This window comes from Nyctereutes procyonoides, unplaced genomic scaffold, assembly GCF_905146905.1.
Source record: "Nyctereutes procyonoides isolate TBG_1078 unplaced genomic scaffold, NYPRO_anot_genome, whole genome shotgun sequence".
Taxonomy (NCBI): domain Eukaryota; kingdom Metazoa; phylum Chordata; class Mammalia; order Carnivora; family Canidae; genus Nyctereutes; species Nyctereutes procyonoides.
The window spans coordinates 6490222-6516777 of record NW_026575137.1 but is presented as its reverse complement, the minus strand read 5'-3'; the positions used below and the strand labels follow the sequence as shown (position 1 = coordinate 6516777).

Genomic DNA, 26556 nt, shown 5'->3' with positions numbered 1-26556 from the left:
TTCAGCCCTGTCACATAGGCTGTCATTCAAAAGCAAGAAAAAATGTCATATATCCAAGAATAGGATTTGTAGTGAGGAGACAATGTGAAAGAGCTAAACAAAGGGTTTTTGTCCTAAAGTCTTCATTGGTATTAATAATCTTAACTTTTTTGTTTTTTAAAGTTTTATTTATTCATGAAAGTGAGAGAGAGAGAGAGAGGCAGAGACACAGGCAGAAGGAGAAGCAGGCTCCCTGCAGGGAGCCTGATGCAGGACTTGATCCCAGGACCCTGAGATCACATCCTGAGCCAAAGGGAGACACTCAACCACTGAGCCACCCAGGCGTCCCTAATCTTAACATTTTTGAGGCTAACAAGTATTATAAAATGTTAGGTTTGCAGGCTGCTGACCAAATTTCTGTTCACCTACCATAAATAGGTAGAGTATTTATGTCTCAAAAGTCCAGAAAGGAGAAAAAATGAGTGGGAAATATCAGAAAGGGAGACAGAACACGAGAGACTCCTAACTCTGGGAAACGAACTAGGGGTGGTGGAAGGGGAGGTGGGCAGGGGGTGGGGGTGACTGGGTGATGGGCACTGAGGTGGGCACTTGATGGGATGAGCACTGGGTGTTATTCTATATGTTGGCAAATTGAACACCCATAAAAAATAAATTTATTAAAAAAAAATGTCCGTAGCTGTTTCCCTACAATATTCATTTTTCCTCTCCCAATAGTCTTCCTGAACATGGAGATTCCCCTTGTTTTATTTTATATATTTGCTAAAACAAAAAATAAAATTTTAGACTTCTGTCCCATAGATATTTTCCTTAATGGGGTTGTATTAACTACTACAAAGAGAAAATAAAGTAACATCTTACTTATATCCAGAATTTACTGTGGTTCTCTTACCTGTTAGGCACCGGAATATAATAGTTACGGCAGCTATGGTCCCTGCCACCACTGGAGCTTACTGTCTAGAGGGAGAGGCAGATAAAGATGAGTAAACAGATAATTACAAATATGCAAAAGGGAAGCAGAATAACAGGGAAAAGGGGAGAAATTTATTCTTAATAGAATGAAGAAAAGAAGGCCTTTTTTAGACAACATTTTACCTGTGACCGGGCTTTGAAAGAACCAAGCAAAATAAGAGCAGTGAAAGCTCCACTTACATCGTACTGTATCACGATATCATCGTGAGCAGATCCTGTTCCAGGAGTTTCATGTATATAAAGACATTCGTCCTCACACAGCTCTGTGTATTATTTACTGTTATGGTAACCACGGTGCAGCTAGGACAAAAGGGATGGAACACAGGGAGTGAGCAAGAGAGCCAGAATGTGACCCCAGGCAATCTGGTTACACAGTCTCTGCTTTTCACCCTTACATCTCACTGCCCTTCAGCATATACCATGATCACGAGGTAAGAAAGTAGCCAGAGTGCAAAGTTGATCAGAGGCTGGTGGCTTTATCGTGAGATATCATTTGGTTCTGTAGTCTTTGGCCCCATTACAACTTGTTTTTTGGGGGGAGGGCAGTCTTTGAGAAAGACTGTCACTTAACACGTATCTACTTCGTCCAAGCCACTGAAAGTCATTGGAGGTGCAGGTAGATCAAGCAAGTGGCCACTAAAGCCAGCTGTTGACTGAATTTTGGATAACACACCATTAGCATTATGTAAGAAGTATGGGTATAGGATATCAGGGGTTACAATTAAATGTCTTCTGAAGAAAATTCAAAAGTGTAAGAGGACGATGTTGCTAAGATATTTTCCCAACATCTTAGCTCAAATGTGGGAACTCTTCCTGTTAATTTATTTTCTCTTTATTTTCCTCCTTCTTTGCCTTCCCTCTCTTCATCTGTTTCACAGTTTTGCACAAAATAGGATGAATGATATTCCTTGGTTCATGATACACTGTCATCATTGAACCATAACAATACACACTAATTTTGTTCACTAGTGAAGTAGTTATTTTAAGTTATATAATAAATGTGTAAGAAGCTACTCCTAAAATGCAAGCTGGATACTAAAAAATACCTACCTCTGTGTTACCCCCAGTCTCCTCCTACATAGAATAACATTCATCTGGAATCCTTTGCTTATCATTTACTTACTTTTACATATAGTTTTATTGTTTCTTTATTTCTAAAATATGTGTGCATATGTTCTAATTGTTTTAACTTTATAACCTGGTCTTCATACTACTATGTAATCTTTGGGGATTTTTCCCACATAATGATACATTACTGATAAGAATTCATCCATTTTGTTACATGTTACTGTAATTAATTTGTTTTGATGGTAAAATATATTTCATTGTGTGAATATACCACAGTTTGTTGATTCCACATTGAAAAAAATCTTCTTTCTGGTTTTTATTATCGTAAACATTGTTACTGAGATCATTTTTGTGCATTTCCTGGTTGTACTCAATATTCTTCTTAGGGTTAGAACTACTGGGTCATAGGTTATATGAATATTCAATCTCTGGAGTTAGTATCAAACTGTTCCACCTTATAGTTCTCCCCCCACAGTATGTAAGAGATTAAATAGATGCACACTGTTTTCCACACTTGATATGGTTAGACTTTACCATTTTTGTTAATTGAATGGATATACAATCCTATCCTGTGATTTTCATTTCTATTTTTCTCATCACCGGTGATGCTTAACATTTCTTCTGATACTTCCTGGACATCTGTTTTTCTTGTTCTGAAATATCTACTCATGTCTTTTACCCAGTTTTCTATCACTATAATTGTATTTTTTTAATATGAATTTCCCGGTTTTTGTGTGAGTGTGTGTGTTAGTTTTGACCATTTTATCACATGGGTTGGTTCATAAATTTACCACCTTAGTCAAGATACAGAACAATTCCTTCACCACAAGGATCCTTCCTGTTGTTCTTTTAAAACCACACCCACTTCCCTTCCTCCCTCCCCACCTCCAACTTCCTGTCCCCGAATCCTGGCAAGCCACTAATTTATTCTCCATTTTTAAAATTTTATCTTTTAAAATAATGTTGCATAAATTAAATGATAGCATATACACTTTAGGACTGGTTTTCTCATTCAGTATAATTCCTTGGAGATTCATCTAAGTTGTGTGTATCAGTTGTTTATCCTTTTTTATTGTTGAGTAGTAGTGTATGTGTATATATGTGTACACTACAATTTGTTGAGTAATTCTTCCATTGAAGGAAATCTGCATTTTTTAAATTTTTGTTATTAATAACACCTCTGAACATGCATGTACAAGTTTCTTTGTGAATGTAAGTTTTCATTTCCTTGGGATACATGCCCAAGAGTGTAGCAATTCCTGGCTCATATGGTAGTTGTATATTTTCTACTCTCCTTTTTTATTTGTAGAAGTTCTTTATATTTCTCGATATTAATTCTTTTTTCACTTGTATGTATTGCAGAATCTTTTACCACTTTGTAATGTTTTACTGTATGATACATGAAATCATTTAATTTAATTTTATTATTATTATTTTTTAAATATTTTATTTATTTATTCATGACAGACACACACAGAGAGAGAGAGAGAGAGAGAGGCAGAGACACAGGCAGAGGAAGGAGCAGGCTCCATGCAGGGAACCCGACGTGGGACTTGATCCTGGGTCTCCAGGATCAGGCCCTGGGCCAAAGGCGGCACTAAACTGTTGGGCCACTGGGGCTGCCCTCATTTAATTTTAATATACTAAAAACTTTCTTAGTACTTTTTATATTTTAAGAAGTCTTTTTCTATTCATAGATTAAAAAGATGTTCACCTAAATTTTTTACTAATTTGTTGCTAGTGTTTTGATATTTTGTGTTTGAAGTTTGCTTTTAATCTTTTTGGAATGGATTCTATTTTACACCAAAGTTCCATATGTACATAGGACTGTTTTTGGCTTTACTGTATTCCATTGGTCAATATGTCTTTATACCAATACCACATTTACCAAATTGTCTTAATTTTTGTGACTTCAATGAAGTCCTCATATCTGGTATGGCAAATGTCTTTGCTCTTCTTTAGAAGCAACCTGTCCGTTTTTTACTCTTTATTTTTGCATATACATTTTAGAATCATCTTTTCAAAAACTCTATTGGGATTTTTATTAGGACTTCCATTGAATTCACAAATCAGTTTAGGGAAAATTAACAATTTTTATAATTTCCCTCTAAAGATCTTGAGTTCCTTTTATTAGATTTATTCTTAGGTACTACATATTCTGTGTAGATATTATATGCTGGTAGGTAGAGTATAAATAGATAATATTCTCTCTTTAATTACATTTTCTAGTTTATTGTTGCTGTATATAAATTTAGAAGACATTTAGATATTAATATTATATCCTGCCATCGTGTTAGCTTCCCCTTTTATTTTTAATGTATCTATACTCCTTTTTTTAATAAAAATCATTATAAATAATGTTTCTATCATGTTTTTTAATCCTTGTACCTCTTATGTTTCTTTTTCCCTCTGCCTTTCTGTTTTGTACCTACTGGGACGTTTAGAGCAGTGTTGTATAGAGGTCGTATTAGTAGCCACATTTATCTTACTATTGACTTCATTATTTTTTAAGATTATATTTATTAATGAGAAACACAGAGAGAGAGGCAGAAATATAGGCAGAGGGAGAAGCAGGCTCCCTTTGGGGAGCCCGATGTGCGACTTGATCCCAGGATCTCAGGATCATGACCTAAACAAAAGGCAGAGGCTCAAACACTGAGACCCCCAGGTGCCCCTCACATTGACTTTAAAAGGATATGTTTCCCCGTTTAGGATAATGCAATTATCTGTATAACATTATTGCATAATACAAAATATTTCTATTTTATGGAACCAATCTTTATAACTAATTTACATAATATATTTACAGTTTCAAAAAAGATAATATGCCAATTTTGAATTGCTTGAATTATAAATAAGTATATGTGATCACTTGATTATGATACTATAAAAATATATTTTAATATAGTACTATCATGTAACTGTATGTATAGTTGAGTTCTATTACATTAATCCAGGACATAGAAAAAACAAATGTTAAGCATTTGAGAAAGACCTTTTAAATTACTACAACCACTTAAAACATCTTTACAATAAGTATTAAAAAGAGTTTTGTAGTTTTTAAAGTCTGAGGTGTAGTTTTATGTAGCAGTGTTATTGTCTTTGTTTCATTCACATAATAGAAAACAGAAGGTAGTTCACTATAAGATTCCTTTAAGGAGAAGATTCCTTAATACATGTAAATTTGTAAAATGATTTTATTTCCTAAACTTAAAATTACAAAACATGTATAGATAGAGCTTATGATATGTCTTTATATTTTCTCCTTCCTTTCCTTTCTCTTCCCTTCTTTTTTAAGTTTTATCTTTGGATCCTAGTAATAGATTTACTTATAAAAATGTATTTTATTGCCTCATCTGGTATTACTGTTTTCTTACTCTGAAAATTATAGAATTTTAGGAATGGAAGGCTCTATCTCCTTTATTTTAGGCCTTTATTTTACAGATAAGATGACTGAATTGCTAAAGAGTGGTGGACTTGCCCAATATAACCTTGCCCCCCAGTACACCAGTGCTCCATGTATTTGTAATTTTCTCCATACCATAAAATTGTGTTATCTCTTTGGGGAAGGAATAAAAAGATTCAACTTGACATCACCTTAATAAAAGTTGTTAGTTTTAATATATTATCATACTTAAACTATTTTATTCTCTTAGGCAGGGGCTTAGACCTATTCCTGAAGCAGAAATTGGATTGGCAGTCATTTTCATGACTACAGAGAGTTACTGTAATCCTCGGAGCCAGCCTGATACAGGTAAATAAAGCATTATTTTATTGATTCTTTAGCAACTTTATTTGTAACTTTGTGATAGGCTGCGTATGCACATTGCTCTGTACTTGTCAGGGATGACCATTTTCACCATCTTTTAAAACTCATCTATTCATTCATTTATTTATTTGATAAGTATTTGTGGCTGCCTTATACTACTGGGCACTGTTTCTTTTATGACAATTTTATTTTTATTTATTTTTTATTACATTTTTTTGAAATTTAAATTCAATTTGCCAACATATAATACCCAGTGCTCATCGCATCAAGTGCTGGGCACTGTTTCTAAAGAAACTGGTAAATCAAGTAAAACAAGATCACTGTTACTGTAAACTTTATATGCTAAAGGTCAGGATTCAAACAGTTGACAGGCAAACAATCTGATAAGTTCAATTAAAGCCAAGCACCAAGAGAAAGCTAAATCAAGACCTGAAATTCTGCTTGTGCAGCTTCTGCTCAAGAAGTCTGCTGCTATCCCCTCTTAACAGCCACTGCCACACTTGAACCTTCTGTTGTCTTCCTTTCCTGAGGGCTGTTATAATGGTGTCCAGTCCTGCCTCTTCACTCATTTCTACAGTTAGCATTTCACTTTGCCAGTATAATCATCTTTTCTTTCTTTTTTTTTTAAGATTTTATTTATTTATTCATGACAGACACACAGAGAGAGAGGCAGAGACATAACAGAGGGAGAAGCTGGCTCCTCGCATGGAGCTTGATGTGGGACTCGATCCTGGAACTACAGGATCATGCTCTGAGCCGAAGGCAGACGCTCAACCGCTGAGCTACCCAGTCGTCCCTATAATCATCTTTTCTTAAAACCTTTTACTAATTCATTATTTATGAAATAAAACCCTAAGCTCCTTGTCCAGAGTTCTGAGCCCTCAACAGTTTAGCTAAAGCCTTTCTCCTCCCAGCCTCATTAAAAAAAAAAAAAAAATATATATATATATATATATATATATATATATCCCTACAGTTTATATGTGCTATTAAAATATATATCTATCTATCTCCCTACAGTTTATATGTGCTATATTATTTATAGTTTCCACACTCCTCAGTCTTGCTCATCATGGTCCCTATTCTAGAATGCCAACGCTGCTCTTCAAAATTTGACTCATTTTGCAGATACTTAACTTCTTTCATGAAATTTTTCTAAGTTGTTTTTTCTCCAGTGACTGTCCTCCAAGTCAAAATTGTTTTGTTTTCTATACTCCAGTAACTTGTTTTTGCATTCCAGTTAGACTTTTTTTCCTACTTTGAAATAGAACTAGTTGTTTCCATGTCTCTTTCAGCCACTAGATTAATTATAAGCTCCAATTAATTTTGGATTCCCTGACAGCACCAAGCATAGTACTTATTTGTAGTAGGTATGAATATATTTACTTAATTAAACTAAATTATTGACACACAGTATTATCTTGGCCGCTGTGGAGCAACAAAGTTTTATTATCCACTGTGGGAAATGTGTTTATAGGCCAAAAGGTAAGCCACCTCGTAAGGCTGAGAACAGTAAAGGTTCCATAAATAATTCATGGCCAAGGCAATTCTAAAATTTGTGTGTTTTCTTTTCTATTTTATCATTTCATATAGAAACAGGGTCATGAGTAAAAATCAACACTTTATTTACTTTTTATTTTTTATTTTTTTTTATTGGAGTTCAATTTGCCAATATAGAGCATAACACCCAGTGCTCATCCCATCAAGTGCCCCCCTCAGTGTCCATCACCCAGTCACCCCCACACCCCGCCCACCTCCACCTCCCTTTCCACCACCCCTTGTTCGTTTCCCAGAGTTAGGAGTCTCTCATGTTCTGTCTCCCTCTCTGATATTTCCCACTCATTTTTTCTCCTTTCCCCTTTATTCCCTTTCACTATTTGTTATATTCCCGAAATGAATGAGACCATATAATGTTTGTACCTCTCCGATTGATTTATTTCACTCAGCATAATACCCTCCAGTTCCATCCACGTCGAAGCAAATGGTGGGTATTTGTCGTTACTAATGGCTGAGTAATATTCCATTGTATACATAAACCACATCTTCTTTATCCATTCATCTTTCGATGGACACCGAGGCTCCTTCCACAGTTGGGCTACTGTGGACATTGCTGCTGTAAACATTGGGGTGCAGGTGTCCTGGTGTTTCACCGCATCTGTATCTTTGGGGTAAATCCCCAGCAGTGCAATTGCTGGGTCGTAGGGAAGATCTACTTTTAACTCTTTGAGGAATCTCCACACAGTTTTCCAGAGTGGCTGCACCAGTTTACATTCCCACCAACAGCACGAGAGGGTCTCCCTTTCTCCACATCCTCTCCAACATTTGTGGTTTCCTGCCTTGTTAATTTTCCCCATTCTCACTGGTGTGAGGTGGTATCTCATTGTGGTTTTGATTTGTATTTCCCTGATGGCAAGTGATGCGGAGCATTTTCTCATGTGCCTGTTGGCCATGTCTATGTCTTCCTCTGTGAGATTTCTCTTCATGTCTTTTGCCCATTTCATGATTGGATTGTTTGTTTCTTTGGTGTTGAGTTTAATAAGTTCTTTATAGATCTTGGAAACTAGCCCTTTATCTGAAACGTCATTTGCAAATATCTTCTCCCATTCTGTAGGTTGTCTTTGAGTTTTGTTGACTGTATCCTTTGCTGTGCAAAAGCTTCTTATCTTGATGAAGTCCCAATAGTTCATTTTTGCTTTTGTTTCTTTTGCCTTCGTGGATGTATCTTGCAAGAAGTTACTATGGCCAAGTTCAAAAAGGGTGTTGCCTGTGTTCTCTTCTAAGATTTTGATGGAATCTTGTCTCACATTTAGATCTTTCATCCATTTTGAGTTTATCTTTGTGTATGGTGTAAGAGAGTGGTCTAGTTTCATTCTTCTGCATGTGGATGTCCAATTTTCCTAGCACCATTTATTGAAGAGACTGTCTTTTTTCCAGTGGATAGTCCTTGCTCCTTTGTCGAATATTTGTTGACCATAAAGTGGGGGTCCACTTCTGGATTCTCTATTCTGTTCTATTGATCTCTGTGTCTGTTTTTGTGCCAGTACCACAGTGTCTTGATGACCACAGCTTTGTAGTACAACCTGAAATCTGGCATTGTGATGCCCCTGGCTCTGGTTTTCTTTTTTAATATTCCCCTGGCTATTCGGGGTCTTTTCTGATTCCACACAAATCTTAAGATAATTTGTTCCAACTCTCTGAAGAAAGTCCATGGTATTTTGATAGGGATTGCATTAAATGTGTAAATTGCCCTGGGTAACATTGACATTTTCACAATATTAATTCTTCCAATCCATGAGCATGAAATATTTTTCCATCCCTTTGTGTCTTCCTCAATTTCTTTCAGAAGTGTTCTGTAGTTTTTAGGGTATAGATCCTTTACCTGTTTGGTTAGGTTTATTCCTAGGTTTCTTCTGCTTTTAGGTGCAATTGTAAATGGGATTGACTCCTTAATTTCTCTTTGTCAGTCTCATTGTTAGTGTATAGAAATGCCACTGACTTCTGAGCATTGATTTTGTATCCTGCCACACTGCCGAATTGCTGTATGAGTTCTAGCAATCTTGGGGTGGAGTCTTTTGGGTTTTCTATGTACAGTATCATGTCATCGGCGAAGAGGGAGAGTTTGACTTCTTCTTTGCCAATTTGAATGCCTTTTATGTCTTTTTGTTGCCTGATTGCTGAGGCTAGGACTTCCAGTACTATGTTGAATAGCGGTGGTGAGAGTGGACGTCCCTGTCTTGTTCCTGATCTTAGGGGAAAGGCTCCCAGCATTTCCCCATTGAGAATGATATTTTCTGTGGGCTTTTCGTAGATGGCTTTTAAGATGTTGAGGAATGTTCCCTCTATCCCTACACTCTGAAGAGTTTTGATCAGGAATGGATGCTGTATTTTGTCAAATGCTTTCTCTGCATCTATTGAGAGGATCATATGATTCTTGGTTTTTCTCTTGCTGATATGATCAATCACATTGATTGTTTTACGAGTGTTGAACCAGCCTTGCATCCCCAGGATAAATCCCACTTGGTCATGGTGAATAATCTTCTTAATGTACTGTTAAGAAGCCAATGATCCGATTGGCTAGTATCTTGTTGAGAATTTTTGCATCTGTGTTCATCAGGGATATTGGTCTATAATTCTCCTTTTTGGTGGGGTCTTTGTCTGGTTTTGGAATTAAGGTGATGCTGGCCTCATAGAACGAGTTTGGAAGTAATCCATCTCTTTCTATCTTTCCGAACAGCTTCAGTAGAATAGGTATGGTTTCTTCTTTAAATGTTTGATAGAATTCCCCTGGGAAGCTATCTGGCCCCGGACTTTTATGTCTTGGGTGGTTTTTGATGACTGCTTCAATTTCCTCCCTGGTTATTGGCCTGTTCAGGTTTTCTATTTCTTCCTGTTCCAGTTTTGGTAGTTTGTGGTTTTCCAGGAATGCGTCCATTTCTTCTAGATTGCCTAATTTATTGGCGTATAGCTGCTCATAATATGTTTTTAAAATCGTTTGTATTTCCTTGGTGTTGGTGGTGATCTCTCCTTTCTCATTCATGATTTTATTAATTTAAGTCTTTTCTCTCTTCTTTTTAATAAGGCTGGCTAATGGTTTATCTATCTTATTAATTCTTTCAAAGAACCAACTCCTGGTTTTGTTGATCTGTTCCACAGTTATTCTGGTCTCTATTTCATTGAGTTCTGCTCGAATTTTTATTAACTTTCTTCTTCTGCTGGGTGTAGGATCTATTTGCTGTTTTTTCTCCAGCTCCTTTAGGTGCAAGGTTCGCTTTTGTATTTGAGTTCTTTCAGTTTTTGGATGGATGCTTGTATTGCGATGTATTTCCCCCTCAGGACTGCTTTTGCTGCATCCCAAAGATTTTGAAAGGTTGTATCTTCATTCTCATTAGTTTCCATGAATCTTTTTAATTCTTCTCTAATTTCCTGATTGACCCTTTCATCTCTTAGCAGGATGGTCCTTAACCTCCATGTATTTGAAATCCTCCAAACTTCTTGTTGTGATTTAGTTCTAATTTCAAAGCATTATGGTCTGAAAATATGCAGGGCCGATCCCAACCTTTTGGTATTGGTTAAGACCTGATTTGCGACCCACTATGTGGTCTGTTCTTGAGAAATTCTATGTGCACATGAGAAGAATGTGTTTTCAGTTGCATTTGTATATAAAGTTCTGTAAATATCTGTGAAATCCATCTGGTCCAGTGTATCATTTAAAGCTCTCGTTTCTTTAGAGATGTTGTGCTTAGAAGACCTGTCGATTGTAAAAAGCGCTACGTTCAAATCACCAAGTGTAAGTGTATTATTATCTAAGTATTTCTTCACTTTGGTTATTTATTGATTGATATACTTGTCAGCTCCCACATTCGGGCCATAAATATTGATGATTGTTAAGTCCTCTTGTTGGATAGATCCTTTAAGTATGATATAGTGTCCCTCTTCATCTCTCACTTCTTCAGGATGAACTTTAATTTATCTGATATAAGGATGGCTACCCCTGCTTTCTTTTGAGGGTCATTTGAATGATAAGTGGTTCTCCAACCTTTTATTTTCAGGATACAGGTGTCTTTATGTCTAAAATGAGTCTCTTGTAGACAGCAAATAGATGGGTCTTGCTTTTTTATCCAGTCTGAAACCCTGCGCCTTTTGATGGGGTCATTAAACCCATTCACGTTCAGAGTTACTATTGAAAGATACGAGTTTAGTGTCCTCATGATACCTATTCAGTCCCTGTTTTTGTGGATTGTTCCCTTGGACTTCCTCTTTCTTTTACAGAGTACTCCTTAATATTTCTTGGAGAGCTGGTTTGGTGGTCACATATTTTAGTTTCTGCCTATCTTGGAAGCTCTTCATCTCTCCTTCTATTCTGAATGAGAGCCTTGCTGGATAGAGTGTTCTTGGCTTCATGTTCTCTCCATTTAGGACCCTGAATATATCCTGCCAGCCCTTTCTGGCCTGCCAGGTCTCTGTGGAAAGGTCTGCTGTTAATCTTATATTTCTCCCCCATAAAAGTTAGAGATTTCTTGTCTCTTGCTGCTTTAAGGATCTTCTCTTTATCTTTGGAATTTGCAAGCTTCACTATTAAATGTCGAGGTGTTAAGCGGTTTTTATTGATTTTAGGGGGGAATCTCTCTATTTCCTGGATCTGAATGCCTGTTTCCCTTCCCATATTAGGAAAGTTATCAGCTATGATTTGTTCAAATACATATTCTGGACCTCTGTCCCTTTCAGTGCCCTCGGGAACCCCAATTAAACGTAGATTTTTCTTTCTGAGGCTGTCCTTTATTTCCCTTAACCTGTCCTCATGATCTTTTGTTTTTCTTTTTTTTCCTCAGTTTCCCTCTTTGCCATCAACTTGTCTTCTGTGTTACTCACTCGTTCTACCTCGTTAACCCTCGTCGTTAGGACCTCTAGCTTGGATTGCATTTCATTTAATTGATTTTTAATTTCTGCCTGATTAGATCTAAATTCTGCAGTCCTAAAGTTCCTTGAGTCCTTTATGCTTTTTTCTAGAGCCACCAGTAGCTTTATAAATGTGCTTCTGAATTGGCTTTCTGACATTGAATTTTAATCCAAATTTTGTAACTCTGTGGGAGAGAGGACTGTTTCTGATTCTTTCTTTTGAGGTGAGTTTTTTCTTCTAGTCATTTTGCTCAGTGCAGAGTGGCCAAAAACAAGTTGTATTGGGAAAAGGAGAAAAAGAGAGAAGAGAAAAAAAGAAAAGAAAAAGAAAAAAAAGAAGAAGGAAAAAAAAAAGAGAAGAAAAGGAAAAAAGGGGGGGTGAGAAGCAAACAGAAAACAAAACAAGGGGGTGTATCCTCTGATTCTATATACTGTAAATCCCTCGACTTCCCCTGGAACTTTCCAGTGCTGCTTGGTCAATAACTTGCTTTTCCCCTGTCCTTCTATCTAGCTGGTCTTCTGGGGGAGGGGCCTGCTGTTCTGATTCTCAGGTGTGAGCACCTGGGGAGCTGCTCCACCCCCTGCCTGGTGCAGGGCTCAGTGGGAGCTGTTTATCCTGTTTTTCCTGTGAGGCCACTGTAAGGCTCAGTAGGGGTTGTTTATCGTGCGAGGCACCAGAAGGAACAACAACAGTGGCGACGGCCAGTTCTCCAGCTCCGGCGTCAGCTCCTGCAGTAAGTACGGCAGCTCCCAGTCCACAGGGGCCTGGATGCTCCGGGGGCGGGGCGCTGACCTGCACAGTTCGGGCCACCTTTCCATCCAGGAAGGTTGGTGAAGCTCCTGCTTCTCTGGGATGGGGCCCTCCTGTCCTGGGGACTCTCGCTGCATGGCCTTAGCCCAGCTCCTTGCGGGGTCCCTCCTCCTTGGATGCCTTTTGTTTCTTTATCCTCCCCCCCCACACACACCATCTTCCTACCTTGATAGAAGTGTGAACTCTTCTCTCTTGTGGCATTCCAGCTGTTCTCTCTTTAAATCTCAGGCCGAATTCATAGGTTTTCAGGATAATTTGAAAGTTATCTAGGTTAAGTTGGTGGGGACAGGTGACTTGGGGACCCTACTCTTCCACCATCTTGCCCCCTCCCCCGAAATCAACATTTTTGTATGTTTTTCCACATACTCATTGGTGGGTCTATGTAGATTCCAAGTCCTCGACATCTGACTTCTAAACAGTTTTAGAATGCAACCTGTTGTGGGGAAATAGAGTAAATGTATGTCTCTCCCTGTCCTCTTCTCCCTCCTTGTTTCCTTCTTTCCATATTTGTTCATTTATAAGTTCAGCAAGCATTTGTTGAACATCTGTTATATTCCTATAATTATTCTAAATACTTGGAATAAAGAGATGAGCAAATCAAAGTCCTGCCCCTGTAGTATTTTTAGCAAGGAGAACATTGTAAATCTTTTGTTGACAAATCATCCCTTTTCTGGGTCATTAGACTCAACTGATAGTTTTCTTTTAGTGATAATAGAAGCATTTGTAATTACTACTTTTTGCAAACTTCTGTGCAAGCTGAAATGAATTCTAGGAATAGTATGTGTTTAAGGAAATGACCGTGAGCTTCTAAGGAGGTCATATAAGAAAAGTGGCAGAATTTGGAATCAGTAATAAACATCTAAGTAACTCCTATGTCATGAGTACCTACCAAGTGATGATTTAGCTTAGACACTTAGTAGCTGTCAACTTTTTAAAAAATTTTCAGTTAACAATTTAATTCCACTAACTTATATCTACCATGTCCCAAATGTTGTTCAGGAACTGCAGATTTAGAAATGAACACAAACCAGTTCCTATTCTCAAGGAGGTCCCAAGTCTAATAAGGGAAAGTAACAAGTAAATAAGTGTAGTATAAAGTTCTGGGGCTGCTGCTGCCACCGCTGACAGCTAATACTTGTATTGTGCTTAGTGTGTTTGAAGCATTTTTCTAAGTGCTGTCCGTGTATCAATTCATTTTGTCCTCAAAACAAAATGGTTCTGATTTAATGGATGAGGAAACTAAGGCTTAGAGAGGTTAAATAACTTAATGCAGGCCATACAGCTAGTAATGTTAAAAGTTCACAGAGTCATGTAAAGGGTGGTATGGAAACTGTAATGAAGGATCCAATACCTAATTCAGTGTTGGAGGTCCAGTGAAAGTATGCCAGAAGAGTGACACTTGAATTTGAGTTGCTAATTCTAGTAAATAAAAAGATGAAGTAATCATTATGGTTTTCTGGAGTGGCCACAAAAAACTCTGTCTTCTTTTCTTATTTTATTTATTTTATTTTATTTTATTTTATTTTATTTTATTTTATTTTATTTTTATTTTATTTTATTTTATTTTATTTTTTTATTTTTATTTTTATTTTTATGTTTAAGATTTCATTTATTTATTCATGAGAGACACACAGAGGGAGGGAGAAGCAGGCTTCATGCAGGGAGCCGGACATGGGACTCAACCCTGGGTCTCCAGGATCACGACCTGGACTGAAGGCGATGCTAAACTGCTGCACCACACCACTGGGGCTGCCCTTTGTCTTCTTTTCAAATAGTATTTCTTCAGAAAGTGAAACTCACATTAATTTTGATTTGTGTCCATAGTAGAATAGATGATACTCTTTCTGTGTGGAAGAAATGGAATTTTTTGTCTTCTGACTTCAAGCATAATCTGAACTATAATCTGATTTTATTTTTAGGTTGACAATACTTCACAAAGAATTTGATGTAGCTTTAAAATGATTTGATTTAGATGAACCCATTACAGATGCCAACAGGCTGCTTTCGGGCTATTTCATTATTTGTTGGATTCACTGAGTGAAGAGAACTCTGTTCTATGTCACCTACTTAATTTCCTCAGCATGGCACAGTCTAACCATTTTAAGTGACAAAATAATGTCCATATGTCTAGCAGTTGTAATTCTTTCTTTCACTTGTGTGATTTCCAGCATTGAAGATGACTCCAGGGCCAGGCCTTTCCCAAGGCATGTCAGTCAATGAAAAACTAATGTCAGGTGCCCCAATGAATACTACAACGTGTGTAGCTGACACGGAATCAGAGCAAGCAGATACATGGTAAAACTTCACTGTTAAATCATTGTTATTCTGTACGTAAATGGTATATTCAAGAAGTAAAGTCAGCGTCTCTATCAGATCAGCTCTTAGAGGATAAAGCTTGGGAAAAAAATAAAAAATAAAAATTAAAAAAAAAATAAAGCATGGGATAATGGGATGCCAAGGAAAATAATATATTAGGTCAAGGATTAGTAAACTTTCTCTACAGGACCAGAGAGTAAATATTTTTAGCTTTGTGAGCCATTGATCTCTGTCACAGCTACTCAGCTTTGCCATTGTAGCATGAACACAGCCATAGACAACATGTAAATGAATGTGTGGGGCTGTGTTCCAATAAAATTTAATTTACAAAAGCAAGTGGCAGGCCAGATTTGGCCTGTAAGCCATAGTTTGCTAACCCCTGTCTTAATGGTAGAGTTTTTTAGTTGTTCTTTACAAATTAATGTGGAAGACTGTAAAGAATTACACCAGTTTATTTGTGACTATCGAAACAAGTTTGTAATAAGTTTGTACTATGATGTTGCCCTCTTCTGAATATTATTTATAACTTGGGAATACTTTCTATGTGTCTACCTGGTTATCTAAATAATGAATATTTCATAATGATAGTTTTCTAGTGGTTCTCTATATGAAGAGGTTTTTGTTCTTTTTTTTTAAGATTTTATTTATTTTATTTATTCATGAAAGACAGAGAGAGAGAGAGTGAGAGAGAGAGAGGCACAGACACAGGCAGAGGGAGAAGCAGGCTCCATGCAGGGAGCCAGACTTGGGACTCGATCCCGGGACTCCAGGATTAGGCCCTGGGCTGAAGGTGGCGCTAAATGCTGAGCCACAGGGCTGCCCCGGGGCGGGGGGGGGGGGGGGGGGGGGTGTTGGGGGGGGGAGGGTTTGGGCGAGGGTAGCTCATTTGTATTCTCCCTGGTATTTTTAAGGAAGTGTATTTTAAATAATATATAATGAATGATTCATATTGAAAAATACTTGTGATATCACTATATTAAATCACACTTAAATTTTTTTTTTTAAATTTTTTTAAAATTTATTTATTTATGATAGTCACAGAGAGAGAGAGAGAGGCAGAGACATAGGCAGAGGGAGAAGCAGGCTCCATGCACCGGGAGCCCGATATGGGATTCGATCCCGGGTCTCCAGGATCGCGCCCTGAGCCAAAGGCAGGCGCCAAACCGCTGCGCCACCCAGGGATCCCCACACTTAAAATTTTAATACATCCTTTTTTTTTTTTTTTATAGAGGCCAGGTGTAAGTTTTAAAGGAAACTATTAATGTTTTGAAAGTCACATGTATGACCAGTTGTTTTTTGTGAAATAAGAATATTAAAGGCAGTTTATGTAACCATACATTGTAGAACTCTGTGTGTGTATGTGTGTGTGTATTTTAAATATTTTTCTGGTAGTATAGAATTCTATTCCAGGGACTGCCATCTGGCTGAAATGTAACCATATCAATTCATCTATATTCCTGCCATCTGGTTGGAACATAACCATATCAGTTCATCTGAATCTAAATTCATCTTATTTAGATCTAAATATCTCATTATATATGATGCTAGAATTGTAGGAGGTTGTTTTCTTCTGATTTTTCCTTTTTTTAAAATTTTTATTTATTTATGATAGTCACAGAGAGAAAGAGGGGGGCAGAGACATAGGCAGAGGGAGAAGCAGGCTCCATGCACCCGGAGCCCGATGTGGGATTCGATCCTGGGTCTCCAGGATCGTGCCCTGGGCCAAAGGCAGGCGCCAAACCGCTGTGCCACCCAGGGATCCCAATTTTTCCTTTTTAAATAAAATTTTTCATGAAAATAATTCTAAAATTTTAAACAGAGCAAAACTATCACCTAGTTTAATTTATAATAGAGTTGATGTTTCATGTCTGTATGGCAGTTTTTTGTTTTGTTTTGTTTTGTTTTAAAGATTTTATTTATTCACGAAGGACTTAGAGAGGCAGACACACAGGCAGAGGGAGAAGCAGGCTCCATGCAGGGAGCCCGACGTGGGACTTGATCCCGGGTCTCCAGGATCACGCCCTGGGCCGAAGGCAGACGCTCAACCACTGAGCCACCCAGGGATCCCCTGAATGGCAATTTTTTATAATAGAGTATGCCAGACATTGTGTGCTACGGGGGATGAAGAAGAGAAAGTTGCCTTTTTTTCTTTAAGGAGCACTAATATAAAAGGAGCAATTTTCTTGGGATAGTGACATATATTCCCTTAATTATTGTCTAAAAATTATGTTCTAAAGCTTTATCACATTAGTACTATCTAGAGGCCTGAGTTTCTAGATAAGAATTGCTAGAAGTTTGATTGTTTCACCTTGCATTCTTTTCTTCTGTTACAGTATGGATTTGAGTGAAAGACCTAAAGAAATCGAAATCTCCAAAGTGGAACAAAAATTCAGAATGCCTTCACAAGAAACGTCCACTGTGAAGGACCCGCCCAGGATAAGCTCTGATGATAGTAAAGCAGTATCGAATGCTCTGGTTAGGATGAAAATCCCAACCTGTCAGCTTTCACCGACTAAATCCTCAGGTGTAAATAAAAGTAGAGATCACACTTCCCAGCAGCTGCAGACCAACTCCATCAAAAATTACTTTAAGCCTTCTATCAAAAAAAGGTATATTTTTAAATAACACCTCTCTGTATCTGTGGAAAATACTGATATAGTAGAATGGCACAGAGTGTGTTCTGCTTGAAGATGCTTTTGTGGAAAACTGACCCTTTGACCTCATTCCCTCTCGGAAATGTCCAAGTCTCCTCCTTCACTAAGGTCATAATAGAGTCTCTCTCATCCTTTTTTCTTGCTCACCTTAAGCTTACCTGTTGTCTCACTTTGCTGCGCTTTTAGAGAAGAGCTTTCCCATGCCTCAGTTCCTTTGCCTTCTCTCACTTCCTCTAGGACCATGCTTCCTCAGTTATTCTCTCATTTTCAAGCACTTTCAATTATTCTAGCCCCTTCTCGATTCAAAAGCTCTATCTTTTACTTTTTTAAAACCTTCCCTGGACTTGGTTCTTTCCTCTAGCTACTGCCTCTTATCTTTCATACTCACAATTAAACTTCTCAAAAAAGGAGGTTATTATTGCTCCCATTTCCATATGAAATATTTCTTAACCAGCAATATTTCATCTCGACGTGATGTCCTCGAAAGTAGCCATTGACACAGTTGCCAGCTCTAGGGGCCTTTTGGTGCTTTTCAGCTCTTGAACCTTTCTTCTCCGAATGGTGTCTTGGTTTTTGTAGCAGTGGCCTCGCCTGGTTGTTTTTGCCTCTCTGACTTTCCTCCTTCGAGGACTTCTTTCCTTTTTTCTACTGCTACTTTTTATGTGCTTTATACTGTACCTTCAGAGTTTTCATGACTGTATTACAGGTGATCAGTATTTTTGTCCGACCTTAACCTTTTAAGCTTCACTTCTACGTTTCCACAGGAATTTTTTTCTGTTTTCCCAAATTATAGGCCTAAGGCTTTTCTCCTCTATCATTGAATATGTGTTTTCTTTGTTAGTAGTTCATTTTGTCAGAATCTTTGACTCTTTCTCCTTTGCTTCCGCAAAACAGCAGTGTGATTATTTTCACTGTTTTATAAATTCCTCCCTTTCCATATTTTTTGTATTGCCAGCTCTCTAATTTAAACTCTGACCAGCTGACTTACTACAAAAACCTCTTAGTCTGTACCCTGGTAATAGATTAGTATTATTAAAGTATCACTTCGACTATTGCAATTTAACAAAAATTTAGTAAACATCTGGGGAGCAGAGATCCGTGTTTTTATGCTCTCTATGGACCTCAGTACAGTTTAAATGAATAAAGTACTTATTCAGTACTTAGTGAATGAAACAGTATTATATAGAAAACTCTTAGTCATATATTCACATATTACTTGCAGTATATAGTCTGTACTGTATTCTGGATTTAACTACTCTTATTATCATGAATCTAGCTCTTACTAATCCATCAGGTTTTATTCCCAAGGTAATTTTTCCCTGCCTGCAGGTTCCCTACATTGTAAAGTAAGCTACTCTTTCCTGGCAACAAGTGCTTTGTATTTTTGTATCTTTCTGCCTTTTCCTTTACATTGATTTATCAGCTACTGCTGCCTTAGCAGAGAAGATAGACCTCTCCCTATGGTTTTAGCCATTGGGTTGACAGTCCTACGAAAACATGAGTGTCCATATGAAGTATGTGCCATTTTCAAATGTCCCATTTTTTAAATTTCCAATCATACTAATTAATAAAATCAAGAATACTGTGAATTAAATGGGGGGAGTGAATATTGCCAAACCACAAAATCACTTAGCTGTGTTCATTTTGTTTTTGCTTTCTTAAGGGAAAGAGATGAAGGAAATCAAGAAATTTCTTCAGCCAAATCAGCAAGAGTAGAAATGTCTTGTTCTCTTTTAGAACAAACACAATCTTCTACACCCTCAGTATGGGAAAATAAGGAGCAGCATCTATCTCAGAATAAGCCTCTGGAAAAGAAGCCAGATAATTTACTTACAGATAGACATTTCAAGTCCACTGTGAAAAATCCTGCCAATAAATCTCTTTCTACAGAAAAAAGAAAGGAAATTGATGACTTTGCCATAGAAGATGAAGTATTAGATCAGTTATTCAAGAACACAAAACCAGAGCTAGAAACTGGAGTGAAAGTTCAGAAACAAGAGGAAGATGTCAATATTAGAAAAAGGCCAAGATTGGATATAGAAACAAATGGCACTTTTGTTGAAGCAATACCGAAAACTAGTGAGATATCTGTAAGTAACATTTTTTAATGAGAAGCATTACAAATAGAAACTTTGAATGTTAAAAAGATATTTATGATGGTATAAGTATCATTTCCTTGAGGAAAAAGTTAATATCTTCAACACCTAATATTAAGTATAAGAATTTGGGGGCAGCCCCGGTGGCGCAGCGGTTTAACGCCGCCTGCAGCCTGAGGTGTGCTCCTGGAGACCCGGGATCGAGTCCCATATCAGGCTTCCTGCAGGGAGCCTGCTTCTCCCTCTGCCTGTGTCTCTGCCTCTCTCTTCGCTCTCTCTGAATGAATAAATAAATAAATCTTAAAAAAAAAAAAAAGAATTTGTTGGTTGATAAGGTAAATACTAAAAATAGTGCTTCTTTGACAGTATATAATAAATGGCAAATAAAATTGTTACTCATGATTATTTTAATAGATTTCCAGGCTATTCTATTACTATACTATCAAACCTTTGGCCTTGATTGTAAGTATAGGATAAACCTTAATAGAGGAAACAGCACAGAAAAATGAAGAAAGTTAGTAAAACAAGCTATCCACTAAATAATTTTTTTCAGGTAAAATAGGTGTAACATCACTAGGAATTTTTATTTTCATTTTGACTTTCAATATCCTATCCTGTTTTCCTGAAGGTTGCTAATTTGTTTTACCACTTCAGATTATTTCCTATTTTTTTGGATAAGTAAGTTGCCTACTTCCTTTAGAATAGTAAGTCATGAAGCGAAATCATGGACCACATGAAGTTAAAAGGTAATAATCTGATATTTTGTATAAGTCCATTAGCTCCACTCTCTTTCCTCTTGTGGTTATTGGTTATCCTCTCCTGTAAATGGCTACTACATAAGGACAGGACTAAGTAAAAAGATAAGGATTAAGTGATTAGAAGGTATAGTGATTCAATTCAATAGGTATTTGTTGAGAATTTACTGTGTATCAAGCACTATAAATCTATTAACTAATGTTTTGAAAAAGCAAAATATATGTCCTCTTTAGCCAAAATACCAGCATCTTCATATGAAGGAGGGAATCTTCATCATTTATTTGTTTTGAGTGAATCCTAAAAGCCCTTCTGTAGACCAGCTGCATCAGAATCACCTAGTGAGCTTTTTTTTTTTTTTTAAGATTTTTATTTATTTATTCATCAGAGAGAGGGAGAGAGAGGCAGAGACACAGGCAGAGTTTGGAGAAGCAGGCTCCATGCAGGGAGCCTGACGTGGGACTCGATCCCGGGACCCCAGGATCACACCCTGGGCTGAAGGTGGCGCTAAACCGCTGAGCCACCCAGGCTGCCCTGGTGAGCTTTTTAATTTATTTTATTTTATTTTATTTTATTTTATTTTATTTTATTTTATTTTATTTTATTTTATTTTATTTTATTTTATTTATTTATTTGTTTATTTTTGAGAGCTTTTTTAAAAATGTGGATACGCAGACCCAAACCCCAAAGACCCTGATGCAATACATCCAGTTATTTTCCCAGAAAAAGTTTCCACGTTTTATGAGCTAAGAATTCCTTTTGCTGTCTTTAAAAATTCTAAACTCAGCATAAAGTAGATGTGGTTATTTTTTTTCTGTAGAAGAAACCCAGACGTAGGTAATCAAAGCTGCTCAGAAGTTCTGTGCTATTAATTTCTTAGGTGTCTGTTTTTCTCTCTACAAGGTGGTACCTCTAGCCATCACATCAACTTCCCAGGGAGGAAAAACAGAATGGAGAGGGGACAGGACAAAGGCTTTTCCACTTGAGTTCCTCCTCACCTTCTAAGGAGCTCTTTCAGAAACCCCACTTTGAAACTTTGGCTTTCGGCCAGAATTTAATCTTGGGCTGCACCACTCCCCATTCCTCACCCTTAGTCTACAAGAGAGTATGGGAAATGTTTTAAGCTTGGCGCATTGCTGTCCCTAACAAACTGAGTATTAGATAAGGAAGAAAGAGTGAATACTGAGATACCTTTTAGTCAAATTGAGAAATTCAGAGAAAGAGGGGTTCTTTATTATCAAAAATTAGCTGGCACTTTACAGAAAAGATTAATTGAACTAAGTGGTTCATATAACCTGTAAGTTACTATTCTATAAGTTTAGCAATTAACCCTATAGTGGAAGTCCAAGAGATGATTTCTTATGTTTAATAAATTTATGTCTCTTTATAAAGATAGATTTACTCTAGTTGTGTTGCAAATTTACATTGTTACTTTAGCTCAGACTATTCCAAAATCTGTTTTCAGACCACTTAATATTATAAGCACTGAATCTTTAGAAAATTAGACTCTATATTATTTTGGATACACTTTTGAAAATGCTCTTCCCTTGCCATATCCTTCCTCCCCGCTGTTTTTATTTCTAGTTTTTTTCTGATGTATTTTTATTTTCTTTCTCTTTTTGTTTTATTTTTATTTTATTTTTATTTATTTTTTTTTAATTTATGCTATATATATTATGCCACAATTTTATTATTTTTTTAATTTTTATTTATTTATGATAGTCACAGAGAGAGAGAGAGAGAGAGGCAGAGACATAGGCAGAGGGAGAAACAGGCTCCATGCACCGAGAACCCGACGTGGGATTTGATCCCGGGTCTCCAGGATCATGCCCTGGGCCAAAGGCAGGCGCCAAACCGCTGCGCCACCCAGGGATCCCCTCTCTTTGTTTTATTACCTCCTTTAGTTTTTAATAGCCTTTTTTTTTCTTTTTCTTAAATTCTATCCCAAATTGGTCCACTGCTCACAGTGGCCATAGCTCTGTCTGAAAATGGTTGTGGTTTTAATAATAGAACTCCTTGGTTCCTCCTGTATGGCTGCTCATTTCTGCTATCTTGACTGCCCATTTTCCCAGAACTCATGGTCGCCCAAGCAATCAGGCACTAGATCCTAGAGTGGGAGGACCAGGAAATGAACATAACACACTAGTGATACAGGAACCATTAAAGTCTTTTGTGTATCTAAAAAGACCTTTCTTGTATTTATTTTTTTAATTTAAATTCAATTTGCCAACATATAGTATAATACTCAGTGCTCCTGACATCATGTGACCTCCTTAATGCCTGTCACCAAGTTATCCCATCCTCCCCACCCGCCTCCACTTCAGCAACCCTCAGTTTGTTTCCCAGACTTAAAAGTCTCTCATGCTTTGTCTTCTCTCTGATTTTTTTCCCCAGTTTCCTCTCCTTCCCTTATGGTCCCTTGCACTATTACTGTATTTCACATATGAGTGAGACCATATGATAATTGTCTTTCTCCATTTGACTTCATTTACTCAGCACAATACCGTCCAGTTCCATCCATGTTGATGTAATTGGTAGGTATTCATCCTTTCTGTTGGCTGAGTAATATTCCATTGTATGTATAAACCACATCTTTATCCACTCATCTGTCAAAGGACATCTCAGCCTCTTCGACAGTTTGGCTATTGTGGACATTGCTGCTGTGAACATTGAGGTGCAGGTGCTCTTTCATTTCATTACATCTGTATCTTTGGGGTGAATACTCAGTAGTGCAATTGCTAGGTCATAGGGTAGCCCTATTTTAACTTCTTTGAGGAACCTCCATACAGTTTTCCAGAGTGGCTGCACCAGCTTGCATTCCCACCAACAATTTAAGAGGTTCCCCTTTCTCCACATCCTCCTCAGCATTTGTTGTTTCCTGTCTTGTTGATTTTACTCATTCTCACCGGCATAAAGTGGTATCTCATTGTGGTTTGATTTGTATTTCCTGGGTGATAGTGATGTGAGCATTTTTTGGGTGCCTGTTGGCCATTTGTAGGTCTTCTTTGGAGAAATGTCTGTTCATATCTTCTGCCCATTTCTTGACTGGATTATTTGTGTTTTGAGTGTTAAGTTTGGTAAATTCTTTTACATCTTGGATATTAGCCCTTTATCTAGTATGTCATTTGCAAGTATCTTCTCCCATTCTCTAGGTTGCCTTTTAGCTTGGTTGACTGTTTCCTTTGCTGTGCAGAAGCTTTTTATCTTGATGAAGTCCCAATAGTTCATTTTTGCTTTCGTTTCTCTTGCCTTTAGAGACATATCTTGCAAGAAGTTGTTGCAGCTGAGGTCAGAAAGGTTGCTGCTTGTGTTCTCCTCTAGGATTTTGATGGATTCCTGTTTCACATTTAGGTTTTTCATCCCTTTTGAGTTTATCTTTGTGTATGGGTTAAAAGAATGGCCCAGTTTCATTCTTTTGCATGTGACTGTCCAGTTTTCCCAACACTGTTTATTGAAGAGATGGTCTTTTTTCCATTGGATATTCTTTCCTGCTTTGTTGAAGATGAATTGACCATAGAGCTGAATGTCAATTTCTGGGTTCTCTCTTCTGTTCCATTGATCTATGTGTCTGTTTTTGTGCCAACACATGCTGTCTTGATGATCACAGCTTTGTTATATAGCTTGAAGTCAGGGGTTGTGATAGCCCCAGCTTTGGTTTTCTTTTTCTTTTTTGAAGGATTTTATCTATTTATTCATGAGAGACAGAAAGAGAGAGGCAGAGTGAGAAGCAGGCTCCCCACAGAAGCCTGATATGGGACTCGATCCCAGGACCCCGGGAGCACCCCTGGAGCCGAAGGCAGACGATCAACCACTGAGCCACCCAGACATCCCAGTTTTCTTTTTCAGCATTCCTCTGGCTATTTGGGGTCCTTTATGGTTCCATACAAATCTTAGAATTATGTGTTCCGACTCTGTGAAAAATGTCCATGGTATTTTGGTAGGGATTGCATTGAATGTGTAGATTGCCCTGGGTAGCATTAACATTTTCATAATATTTATTCTCCCAATCCATGAGTATGGAATTTTTTTATCTCCTTGTGTCTTCCTCAATTTCTTTCATAAGTTTCTAGGGACACCTGGGTGGCTCAGCAGTTGAGCCTCTGCCTTCAGCTCAGGGTGTGATCTGGGGATCGAGTGCGGCATCGGGCTCCCTGCAGGGAGCCTGCTTCTCCCTCTACCTGTGTCTCTGCCTCTCTCTGTGTGTCTCTCATGAATAAATAAATAAAATCTTAAAAAAAAAAAAGCGTTCTATAGTTTCTAGAGTACAGATCATTTACCTCTTTGGTTAAGTTTATTCCAAGATATCTTATGGTTTTGGTGCAATTATAAATGGGATCAATTCCTTAATTTCTCTTTCTTCAGACTTATTGAAGACCTTTCATTTAATAGCCAAGGTTTACATACTGTATAATGATATCAGGGAATACAGTCATTATATTTTGCTCTGTGGTTCTGCAGCATAATTTCCCTGTCCTTATTTTACTATTTTGGAATCCATAACATTCTAAAAAAAAAAAAAATGCAGTGTAAGGGGCACCTGGGTGGCTCAGCGGTTGAGTATCTGCCTTCAGCTCAGGTCATGATTCTGGGTCTGGGATCAAGTCCCCCTGGAGCCTGCTTCTCCCTCTATGTCTCTGCCTCTTTCTCTCTCTCATGAATAAATAGAATCTTTTTAAAAAAAATACAGTGTAAAATATGTTTTAGAAGACTTTTGAAGAGTATGAATAGTGATTTGATTGTGATACATTTTGGGTAAACTAAAAGTTAAATCACTTTATTCTAGTAAGAACCTGTTACATTAGTGTTTTGACTTTCAGTATTAAGATGATTTTTGACAATTTTGTATTTTGAGATAATTGATTGACGTGCAGTTGTGAGAAATTATATAGAGAGATCCAATATACCTTTCATCCTTTATCCTCTAATTGTAGCATTTTGTGTAACTATAGTACAGTATCACAGCCAGGAAATTGACTTGGATGCAATTCATCAGTCTTACTCAAACAATGGAGATTATTTTTAATTCTTCCACTTTTATCACTTTAAGAATTTATTGTTGGAAAGTCCTTGTACATATTCATGGATTAAAGGAATTGTGCTTAATTTTTCTTGCTATGAAAGTGATTATTGGAAAAAAATTCTTAATCCTTTCATTTAAAAAACTTTTTGCAATTTTAAGGCAAAAATGTGATACTTCTTTTTGACATTAGATTCCTTACGTATATTTCAGAAAGGTAATTTCTAAAATATGTTAACAGTAGAACTGCTCTTTTTCTATTTTGAAATTTAAATATAGATTCTAACACATCTATAATATTTTCTTTAAAAAAAATTCATTTATTTTATAGAGGGAGAGAGAGAGAGAGTGGGAGCTAAGGGGGAGAAGGAAGTGAGAAAATCCCAAGCATACGCCCTGCTGAGCACAGAGCCCATCTTGAGGCTTGCTCTCAGGACCCTGAGATCACGACCTGAGCGTAAACCAAGAACTGGACACTTAACCGATTGTGCCACCCAGGCGCCCCCCTGTAAGATCTTCTACAAGCTGAAGTAGAAAGCTGCTGGCTAGATACTCCTGCTAGGCGTGTATCCTTATTTATATATAAATATATGACCGCTGTAGCTGAGTCTTGGCCTTAAAATTTCCTAGTCTCCATAAAATGCAAACATGAAGCATTATCTTTATTTACATTCCTCTTCTGAATAGTACCCACAGAGTATCTTTTC

General features: G+C 37.3%; 1 protein-coding gene across 3 annotated transcripts in view; it reads left to right on the top strand.

Moving 5' to 3' along the window:
* The window catches only part of NBN (nibrin), a 61663-nt gene that overhangs the window by 18962 nt on the left and 16145 nt on the right, over window positions 1-26556 (top strand). For all 3 annotated transcript variants that reach the window (XM_055303479.1, XM_055303481.1, XM_055303480.1), the window contains exons 8-11: window positions 5694-5791; window positions 15182-15308; window positions 17663-17938; window positions 19647-20073. In XM_055303479.1, coding sequence (XP_055159454.1) covers window positions 5694-5791; window positions 15182-15308; window positions 17663-17938; window positions 19647-20073 — 928 coding nt within the window. The remainder of the gene's footprint in view (window positions 1-5693; window positions 5792-15181; window positions 15309-17662; window positions 17939-19646; window positions 20074-26556) is intronic.